The 11544-nt window shown below is 46.3% G+C and overlaps 1 protein-coding gene and 1 pseudogene across 1 annotated transcript; one reads left to right on the top strand and one right to left on the bottom strand.

Moving 5' to 3' along the window:
- Positions 1-232: 232 nt before the first annotated feature.
- On the bottom strand, positions 233-1176 carry LOC114079851 (olfactory receptor 10A7-like; annotated as a pseudogene).
- An 8558-nt stretch (positions 1177-9734) lies between these two features.
- LOC114082945 (olfactory receptor 2T29-like) lies at positions 9735-10697 on the top strand. Its single transcript, XM_071611786.1, has one exon. It carries the CDS (start codon positions 9735-9737, stop codon positions 10695-10697), a length of 963 nt encoding a protein of 320 aa, XP_071467887.1.
- Positions 10698-11544: the final 847 nt, after the last annotated feature.

Raw genomic sequence — 11544 nt, 5'->3', positions numbered from 1 at the left:
TACATCTGTACTAAATAGAAGAATTATTATTTAAAAATGATTTTTATGGTACAATATGAAGAAATCAATATTTGTATGTTTCTGTGGTGAAACTGTAATGTAAAACCACTGAAGTGAAAGAACTTCTAGGGAGAGAGGAGAAGCAGCAGGTGGTGGGTGGGGACGTGGGCAGGGGGAGACTCTGCAGGAGGGCAGGGGAGGGATGGAGGAGGGTGTCTGCACCCCCTGGGCATCAGACCTCTGGACCAAGGCGAGCTGTGCAGCACCCAGCGCTCAGACTCCGCTGACAGCTCAGCCTCTGCAGCGCGACCTTCGTGTCTCGGTTCCTCAGAGAGGAGATGACGGGGTTCAAGGAAGGGGTGAGGATGGAGTAAAAGACGGTGCCAGGCGACCCTGGGTGGGGGAGTCCTGAGAAGCAGACCTCAGGTAGGTGAAGCTTCCACTGCCATAAAGCAGGAGGACGGTGGTCAGGTAGGAGGAGCAGGTGGACAAGGCCTTCCAGCGGCCGTCCCCGAGGGCATCCGTAGGAGGGTGGAGAGGATGCGGATGTAGGAGAGGACGGTGAGGGCAAAGGAGCTCAAGATGATGCAGCTGCCCACGGCGAAGCCCATCTCCTCCCTGGGGTGGAAGTCAGCACAGGAGAGCCCCATGAGAGCGGGGATGTCGCAGAAGAAGTGCTCCACTATGTTGGGCCCACAGAAGGGCAGGGAGAAGGTGTTGACGGTGTGGAAGGCCGAGTAGAGGGCCCTGCCCTCGCAGGCCAGCACCACCCATGGTTCATGATAGTCCCATAGAGCAGGGGCCTGTAGATGGCCACGCACTGGTCATAAGCCATGGCCGTGAGCAGAAAGCACTCAGCTGAAGCAAGTGTGAAAAACATGTAAAGCTGAGCCACACACTCGAGGTAGAAAATGACCCCAGGGCCCCGTAGGGTGGTAGCCAGTGCCTTGGGGATGGTGACTGAGGTTTTCAGGTCCAGAAAACACAAATTCTTCAGGAAGAAGTACATGGGTGTGAGCAGGCGGCTGTCTCTAAGCACAGCTGTGATGATGGACATTTTCCCTAGGAGGCCAAAGGTGTAGACCAACAGGAAAGAGACAATGACCACTGGCCTCCATTCTGGGATGTCTAGAAGCCCCTGAGGATGAAGTGAGTCACTCTGGTCTTATTGGACATTTCTCCCCCTCTGAAGTTGTGTTCAGATGCAATGGCCACAGATAGCTAAGAGGAGGTCAGCTGGGAACATGTCCAGGGAGGTCCTTTGTCTACAGAGGTTCATCTTCTCTCAATGGAAAAACATCCTAGAAGCAGCTTATATAAGAATCATAATCCAGGAAATTTGATTATTCTGAGGAATCACTCTGCACCTGTGCCCCAAGTCAACTGCTCTGATCACACTGCAGGAAAACAGTGTCTCATGGAAGAGAGGAGAGGAGGGGAGAGAGGGAGAGAGCAAGGGGAGAGGAGAAGGGGAAGGGAGAGGGAGAATAAAGAGAATGAGGGGAGGGTAGAATAGAGGGGAGAGGATGTCTGACAATTTTTCCTCCCATTCATTGTGGGGGCTTCAGGTAAGAGGTCTCATGTATTTACTTCACGCATTGACCCAGGTCACCACTTGGGGTGTCTCCACATTAACCCAATTGGTGATGCTTTAGTGAATGGAGAGATGGGTCTTTTTAACCCCTTCCTTCCTCATGGTGCACCTGCCATAGATTTCCCCAGCCCTCCTAGGTTTTTCCTGTTATCACCTTCTGTCCCAGCCTCCTTTACTGCTGTCAATTTATCTGTCCTTCCCTAAACTGTTAGTTTTCCTGGGGGCTTTTTATTTTTGTAAAGTTAACATTGATCAGGAAATATTTAGTTCATTAAAAACCAACAAGGACAACCCCAACTTCTAGCTAATAAGATCTAAAAACCACAATGAACAAAAGGAAAGGAGGAAGGAGGCACAGATCAGTAGGAGAAGTAGAAGGGGAGGGTTAGGACAGAGAACAAAATGCAGTCTCTCTGTGGCAAACCTTTTAGCAGAGTGACAGGAGAAGGACAGGAATGTGTTCCCGCCATTCGGGATTCTGTCTGTCTGTGAAGTGTGACTGGTTCTCTACATACTGCAGACATCATCCAAAAGGAGGTTGGAGGGGCTTCTTGTCTCTGAAAGAATAAAATAGAAGTCCACTCCTCAGAGCCCAGTCTGTGACCTGCAGAGGCAAAGCCTTCTGTTTTAGAAGATGCTTGTTCTTTGTGCCATGTGTAATTCGACAGCTGGGCTTGCAGCATGGAATAATACTTTGGAAAACACTAGCTATAATAGAAAACTAGGAATGGAACCCCGAAATGACACTGCTGTCCCACTCCTTTGTATTCATCCAAAAGAACTAAAATTGGCCTAGTATAGTGACACAGCCACATCCATCCACGTTTACAGCACGACTCCCAAGAGCCAAGATAGGGGACCAGGCCAGGAGCCTGTGAAGAGATGAATGGATCTAGAAAATGTGGAGTAATATGGCTGAGTTTGCTGAACCACCAAGAAGAATGAAATGATGTCATTTACTGGTAGATGGATGGAGGTGGAGCAAAGGGATGGAGGTGGAGAACTTCTTGCTGAGTGAAATAAGCCAGAGTAAGTAAACCAAGGGTGGAATGTTTTCTCTCTTATGTGGGTTAGAACAAAATAAGGAATGGGGAAAAGAGTGGACCTCAAGAAGGGAAGACAGTGGAGTGGAAGGGTTGGGGTGGTGAGCAGGGATGGGGAGAGGAGGAGCTGAGAAATGAAATTCACCCAACTATGCTGTGCACATGTGTAAACCCCCAGGGAAGGCCGCCCTTATGTTTATCTGCACAGTGCTAATTTAGAAAACAACAAATAAATAGAAAGAAGGCCATTACAACAGGAAGGAGGTCAGGGAATAGGAAAGGGGAGGGGAAGGGGAAGTACAGGGGGCTGAAAGGTGGCAATTTAGTTTCATGCACATACTAATATTTTGAAATGAAACTACCATGTATAATTATAATGCACCAATAAAATCATTAAAATTATTTAGTAAAGAACAATTTCATATTATATTTCTTAAAGGAAAGTCTTAAATATGTACTTCATTAATTCAATTTGAAATATGAAATATTTAATATAATTCACAAAATATTATACACTGCACTTACTTCAGTACAATATATTTAATGAACATGAATACATTTTAGAAAAAGGAGAAGATCAAAACATGTATTAAGAAATCTAAGGTTCAAACACATTTTCAAACAGTTGCTCTTTGTGGGGACAAGTGCATGGAGTACTGCACACATGGCATATGTTAAGGGCTTCTGGTGGCAGGCCACTCCCCTTGTGCTAGACATGTGAACAGCAGGCCACATACCCCTGTAGGCACAGCCCTGGGCATGAGGCCATGTGTGGCAGTCCCTGCACTTACTCCAAAGCCACTCCTTGATTGGTGGCTGCAAGGACAGTTAGCAGACATTGCACTGGTGGCTGCCTGTAATCTGCTCAGCTACTGCCTGAGTATATGTACATGGTAACTGCTCAATAAAATCAGGCCTGCCTCCTGCTTGGTCTCAGAGGTCTTGATTAGTGACTCTGCAGCCACACTCTCCTCTATCCTGTTCCGTGGACCTCCTTGCTGAAAGAGAGAGAACTCACACATCTTTTCTCTCCACAGATGTGTCCAGGGGTACCATAGTGACGTTCTGGCTCCTGACCCCTGATGGGGATGCTGTCCCTCAAGCCTTATTTTTCAGACAGGACAAGACATTTGTTGTGACACAGCAGCAGGAAGGTGTTGGGGAGTGGCCACAGGTCATCTCCTTCTGCAGACCTATTCTCACTCCTCCCAAGTCCACATTCACATGATTGACACTCCTGACTCAAGGCTTGGCTTTTTCAGACAGGCCCTTTGACAAAGCTCTGACAACTGCCCATCAGCAACATTTTCAATAGGGAATTCTTATTTATTTTGGAAAGTTGGTTAAAGTTGGGAAATTTAACTTTATCCTAACATCGGATATGATTAAATATGTCCATGCAAACTTTTCTCCACAGTTACCTGCTGTGGAGGAGTCCTAGAATTATTTAATAGCATCAAACACATTGAAGTTAAGTTGAGCACTTAACTGTCATATTGGAGTTAGAATACACAAAAGCAATTATGAGGGATCTTTTATAAAACAACTCTGCTAAGAACCAGGGAAACTGTCTTCTACTGAATGCATAAATTTAACGTAAGCCCTTGATTTCAGGTGTGCGCACCAAATCCCTGCTCCTAGTAGTCTGGTTAGTGTCAGTTTCCTACTTGCTGTCTTTTCCCTCTTCGGGCCTGATCCTGTAGAGCAGGACAGGGCCTCTTGCCCTATGTGCAGTCTGTGCTCAGTGGAGAGTAAAGGAGTTAGCAGCCTGATTGCAACCTGGTGGAAGTTGCCCTTCACACACTCGGCTTTAGACGTGGTTCTGCAGGAACTCACTCTAGCATTTCCAGCTGTGTGAGTGTGCAACCTCCTGCATAGGACAGTCAGGAACCCTGCAGACACTCACCAGAACCCCACTATGAAATATGCTTGAATATGCTTGTGATGGTTATTGAATACCATTGCATGGTAGAAGCTCATCTGCTGCTCTGAGCCCTTTCTTCCCCAATTTACCCAAAGTCCAGAGAAGACATTTCCTATTCATAGCAGAACCGGAGCACCAAGGCCACAGCCCTGTCTCTGATCCCCACAACCACTCTCTGTCTTCAACATTACTAAGAACTGAAAAAGGACAGGTGACCACAACTCTCCCCCATTGACTTCAGACCAATCAGTGGGCAGACAGAACTGGACTTGTAGGACACTAAAGAACATTATGTGCTAGAATTTGTCTTAGGACAGACATTTGTGTAATACTTCTCCAACATGAACAGAGGGGCTGAGTTTATGAAACCATCAAGCCCAATTAAGAGCTGCCTCCTGAAGACTCACCTTACTGTGAGGACAGATTGAAGCAAAGGGACAGGGAGGGTGTTGTATGTTATGAAGACCAAAGAGAGCAAGGGCAGCTGTGCACACCTCAGCCAGACTCTAAGGACAGGCAGAGGGGGATGTCCAGTAATGTCACGCCTTCGTTGCTCAAGAGGACTTAACACCAAGCACAGGTCACCTCACACACACCCACACAGGGAAACCATGTCAGGAATGGGAAGGCAGGAAAAATAGTTCCTTGGCAGAATGGGAACTGAGCACCTCAGTTTTGTGTCTCTGTTTTTATGAGAAGCCCTTGCTAGATGTCTATCTTGCTGATTGACTGGAAATGCCCACATCCTGCAGTGCTGCCAGAACTGCAACCTGCCTTCTGGGTGCAGGAGCCCAGAGCCCACAGGGTCCCTGTCACCTCTAGATGCTGCAGCTGCCAGGAACCATATCCAGAGAAAACACCCAGCTTGTTTATTCCACTCACATTGCAAGAGCCCACAAGGCTGCATCTCACAGCTTTACAGGAAACCAGGAAACCAAGGAAGCAGGACAAGTCACCTGCAGGCTGATGCCCTGCAGGTCAGGTGGCTGCAGGAGACAGCCAGACCAACAGACAGTGTGGTAGAGCAAGGCCATCACAAAACCTCCGCTCAGGGGAAATGACCAGCATGGCTCAGAATGCACACATGAGCAAAGTTAAGAGGGAATTGGTTACAAATTCCAGGATGGTGGGCCTGCTTCTGTCTTCCTATTTTATCCAAGCTGATACGACATGAAGTACACTCAACAGATGTTTGAAACACTTGCACTTTTTAGGCAGGATAGGACTTCATCTCATTTTATTGCATTGAACTCAGGACTTCAGGCATGCTAGGCAGGAGCTCTACCACTGAGCTACACCTCCACTCTAGGGATTTAACATTTAAAGGACAATTTTAAATTTTTAAAAGGACAAATTTAAATTTTAAAATTTAAATTCTCATTGAACCAGTTTGTGCTCTGAGACTTTTCAATAATTTGCATGTCAGTAATAAAAATAAAAACAAAAAGATTAAAATTAAATTCTAAAGTAGAGCAACCTGGATGGCCATGAATGACAGGAAACAAGGAGAACATGCAGGGAGGTGAGAGAGTGGGGGGAAGATGTGGGGTGGATCCTCTGTCTAGATTCCCACAGCATTGACCAGAGTGATAGTTTTGATGCATTAGTTACACTCTGACCTTCAGGTTTTATCCCTATAATAATAGTGTCTCACAGAATCCACTTCATGGTCACATGAGTACACACACACACATAGACACACACAAACACACACACACACACACAGACACACACACACACACACACAGGGTATGTTTGATAAACCAATCCAGATTAACTCCTCCTACATGTCACTGGTCAGGTGTTGTAGACAGTGTGAGAGTGGAGAGGACTGTTAACATTGGCGAAGCCTGGAGTTGAACAAAGAGGGAGACAGGACAGGATGAGGATGACCCAGAGCTGTGCCCCAGAGAGCTCTGCTGCTTCCTTAGCTCTAACTGCAGTGTCCTCCAGGCCCCAGAGGATGTGTGAACAGACATGTCTCATCCAGTCCCCTGTGAGCATCTTAAACCAGGGGTGACGCCACCCTCCTCTTCCTGGTGACTTAGCCAGGCCACACTCCCTGGCCATCTGGGTGAGGCACAGCATGCTCTGAGGTGAGTTCAGCCAGGCAGGTGGCCCTGGAGCTCAGGGCCATGGCTGTGCTGGGCTTGCTGACCTGCTGTTGAGGTGCTCCGTTAGGTCCTCACGGCATTTCCTCATCTTTCTCTATCACCTGTTTTTCTGACAAATAGAAATGTGTTCTCATCTTCGAATTTTCATATAGAATTTATTTGCTGCAACATCTTAAGGAGTGTATTTTTATTTGGGATTATTCATGGACATAGGAGTATATATTCCTTCTTATGCTTCAGATGGTTGATAGGAAGCTACATTAGTTGTCCCAAGACTTCAACCTTGCAGAGGGAGAAGGGCTGTCCTTGCTTCACATGGAGGTGACTCCTAGGGTCACATCAATGCTGGAAGCAAGTGTCCTGAGGATGTTCATTTTTCCCTAATGACACACAGTGAGTGGACAAGACCTGAGCTGTTCATGGCAGAGGGAGGACACTGTTTTCCAAGGACACTGAGGCAGTGAGGTTCTCTGCTTCACCCTGGGGTGGGACAAGGCCCTGTCTTGAGTCACTTGTGTGATGTTAAGCAGAGACCCTGAGACCATGGATTGTCAGTCTGTACTAGAAGGAAATAAGAAGAGTAGGACCTCAGAGACTCTGTGAAAGGTGGAACAAGGTCAGCAGTTCCTGGGAGCTGCTGGCTAATAAGGTTTCTCTATCAAAATTGTCACCAATTAACCAAGTTAAAAGTGCATCAGGCTGTTCCCATGAAACGTATGCAGGTGCCTAGAGAAGAGTAAGAGAGCAGGTGGGACAAGCCCAGGATGTGGAGCAGACTGTCCCTGGTCTTGTGTGTTCTCGAGATTCTGGGCTCTGGAACAGTGGCAGAGCCTCTCCCTCACTGCCCCCTCTCTCCTCTGTCCTCTCAGAAAATTCTGCCCCTGTCTTCACTGCAGCTGTTTGTGTCCATTCCTTGCTCCACTTTGTCCACAGAGGTTGACAGGACAGAAGGTGTGATTTCAGTTCATGGGAAAGATCTCAAATCCTCCAAAGAGCTCAGCCTTCATCTGCCAACAGGTTAGGATTTCATGGACAGGAAGTCTATCTGTCTATCATGTCTCTCTCCTCTGTCTTGTCATCCACCTACTACCCCCTACCCACCTACCATATCTGTCCCTGGGCCTGCACCTCTCCTGCTGTCCACCTCTGCAGTGGGTCTCAGTCATGCTGGACCCTAGGGCTACAGCATCAGAAGCCGTGTATTGTGTCCACTGCTTCAGTGCCTCCCAGCAGGGGCTGTCAAAAGTGGACTATCACATCTGGTTTAGGAAATACTACAAGGGAGAAAATGTGCTTCAACTTTCCTTTCTTAAAAAAATACCCTTGTATTCTAGCTACTGCTAGTCTTTCTAGAGAGAAGAGACATCAGACCCTCAGGCTGAGAGAGAATCAAATTTAACAGTTACGCTTTCAGAGGCAGAAGATTGGAAAGGTTTAATCTCTTTAATAGAAAACGTGGAAGAAGCCACTATTGATTTCCTTAAGAAAGGTGGGGCACATTTTATGTTCATTGCCGTTTTTACTTATTTTGTCACTATATAAAAATCCTGCCTCAAATATTATGGATGCTGTTTTCCCTGTAGAGTCTGAAAATAACCTCTAGAAGTGCAGACAAGGTTAACAAGCCCTTGACCTGTATTCAGCATCTACACAGAGGTGGCTGAGCATCAAGAAAAAGCAGGCAACAGTGAGCTGCCCTGAGACCTCTCCCTGTGGTTCTGTTAACTCTCTGTCTCTCAGTGTCCATGAAAATTGATTGTGGCTGTAAATAAACCAGATGGTGTTGGAAAAACAGCCAAAGCCTTTCTGGTGAATAGCAGTGGTCCCCAAATGCTTGTTCTGCACCTGAGATTGAGTGCAAATGGCAGAGCTTGAAGATGGACCGGGAGGAGCCCTGGCTGGGCTGAATTTCCATAAGAGCTTTTCCAGGAAGCTGTGCTTAGTGAGGGTCATACCAATAACTATCTCGGACAGTTGTTCATATTTATATTTATTTATTCATTTTATATAAAATAAATAATGCAACATAAAAATTGTTAAATCCAAATACTTTCCTTAAAGTTGATTGTAAGCTTTATTTGCATGTCTTTTCTCATGTAATCCTGAAAACCAAATATTGGAGACATAAATAGTTACCCAAATTGGAGAAATGAAGGACGGTATCTCATAACAACAGCAGTGACAGCCAGGTCTAGGACAGGTTCTGAAGAGTGGGTAGTGCAGATGTCAATCAACAGCATGCCTGTTTCTCCATTTGTCAAAGTCAGAATTCAGGGAACTTTCATTTCTTTGCCTCACTTCATCCTCACCACTGGACTCAGATGTTATTCTCATCATCTCTCAGGCAGAGTGGACAAGGAAGGGGAGGTCAGGGGTAGCAAGAGTCAAGTTTGGAAACCAGCCATGACCTTGGATTTTTATGGATGGGTGCTCCTCAGGTCTCAAAAGGTTTGGTCCTGTGTGAAGACTGCAGTGTTCTGGAGAGAACAGCAGAGTCATTCCAGACTCACAGAACCTCCTGGCATGTCCTGGTCCTATAGGCTTGGGGGGTTCAAATGTTAAATATGCATTCCACAAATTATGTCTCAGCAACTTTTTAAACATTTTGAATATACCATATAGATCTGAGAGTCTTAGAATGCCAGCTAAAACCAGATTGTTAAACCAGAAATATTAACACTTATTTCACACTTGAATAACTTAAACTCAGGAATTAGTGATTCCCCTTGCTTGTAAATGTCCCCTACTTTTTTGAGCAACAATTCTGAATATACGCACTTGTCATTGACAAACTGCTTTCTTCAGGAAGTTCATGAACTTGAACTGTTGCAACCTCACTACAAGTTACCAACTCACTTCACCCACAGGTGAGCTTTTAGATACTTTTTAAAAAATATTGTTTACTACAGGTCATCTGAATTCCTAGGATCTACAGGCTCTGGAACGTCCTCTGGTTGCCACAATCAGGCTGGTGCACAGGTGTGTGGCAGCTCAAAAGTCACTTCAGCCCTCTGTACATCATTAACCCAAAGCTTTCTTGGTGGCCAAGTTAGAGCCTCATGGACATCACCACCTGGATGACCAACCACACAGGATGGCCAGATTTCATGCTGGTGGGACTCTTCAGGCAATCCCAACACCCAGCTCTGCTTTGTGTGGTCATTTTTCTGGTTTTCCTGATGGCCTTGTCTGGAAATGCTGTCCTGATCATCCTGATACACTCCAGTGCCAAACTCCACACCCCCATGTACTTCTTCATCAGTCAGCTCTCCCTCATGGACATGATGTCCATCTCCATCACTGTGCCCAAGATGCTCCTGGACCAGGTGCTAGGTGTGAGTACCATTTCTGTCCCTGAATGTGGGGTACAGATGTTCCACTACTTGACACTAGTAGGTTCTGAGTTTTTCCTTCTGGCAGCCATGGCCTATGACCGCTACATGGCCATCTGCCATCCACTTCGCTATCCAGTCCTCATTAACCATAGAGTGTGTCTCCTCCTGGCATCTGGCTGCTGGTTCCTGGGATCAGTGGATGGCTTCATGCTGACTCCTGTCACCATGACCTTCCCATTCTGCAGATCCCTGGAGATCCAGCACTTCTTCTGTGAAGTTCCTGCTGTGATGAAGCTCTCCTGCTCAGACACCTCGCTCTATGAGACACTCATGTACCTGTGCTGTGTCCTCATGCTCCTCATCCCTGTGACAGTCATTTCAGGCTCCTATTCCTGCATCCTCCTCAACATCCACAGGATGAACTCAGCAGAGGGCAGGAGGAAGGCCCTGGCCACCTGCTCCTCACACATGATGGTGGTCACACTCTTCTATGGTGCTGCCGTCTACACCTACATGCTCCCCAGCTCCTACCACACCCCTCAGAAGGACATGGTGGTTTCTGTGTTTTACACCATTCTCACCCCTGTACTGAACCCCTTAATCTACAGTTTCAGGAACAAGGATGTCACTGGGGCTCTGAGGAAAATGTTGAGTGTGGGACCTGTCTTTCAGGAAACAGTAAAGTAGTGGATTTGAGTTCCATGGTTTCTCCTTCTCTCCACGTCAGATGATGAAGATCTCCTGGTGCCGTCTCCTGGGTTACTACTCCACAGTGCTGTACCCCTTTGCTCCTCTCAGGGGTGAGCCTCCCCAGTCCCCTGCTTGTGCATTCACAGTCCTCATGCAGCTCCCCTGGATCCACCTTATATACCTAAGTTGACAAGGACTTTCTCCTTCTGGGGGAAAATATTCATATCATTACAAAATACATAGTGGATATTTAGACAAAGTGGACATAAAGTGTCCTATTGATAGGTGGAGAGAGGCAAGGGATGGTGAAGAATATGTAGACAATTAATGGGTACACAGTAAACCATAGATGAGTTGAAGTTTAGGGTTCATTGGAGTTAGTTGTACTATTCTTGTTCATGCTAATATTCTGCAAGTTTCAAATCACATATAAGAGTTAAATAACAGGCTTTCCTTCCTTTTATAAAAAGGACATTTCTGCTTGTGGCAGTGTGACATAGTATCTAGGATAACATGCTCATATCATTGTGTCTAATTTTACTTAGACAGTGCAGCTCTTTCTTTGCCTTCCTTGAGGAACATTCTCAAGATTCAACCATGAGGGTATCCAGTGGTTGTTGCTCTCTGAAATCTTTAGGATCCTGTTATGTGAAAAAGATTCAAGACCACATGGATGACCATGGGGGAAATGCCAATTCTGGGTGGAAGGAGGGTTTCATGCAGGCTCCCTACCAGAGATGCATCTGAGGTAGTACTTGAAACATTAAGAGATGTGGTTTGGATGTGGTATGTTCACCAGAGCTCCTGTACCAATTCAGGGATATTCAGGAGGAAAATGACTAGA

The sequence above is a fragment of the Marmota flaviventris genome, chromosome 5 (assembly GCF_047511675.1).
Source record: "Marmota flaviventris isolate mMarFla1 chromosome 5, mMarFla1.hap1, whole genome shotgun sequence".
NCBI lineage: Eukaryota > Metazoa > Chordata > Mammalia > Rodentia > Sciuridae > Marmota > Marmota flaviventris.
The sequence above is the reverse complement of the archived record's forward strand: the minus strand, read 5'-3'. Positions and strand labels throughout refer to the sequence as shown.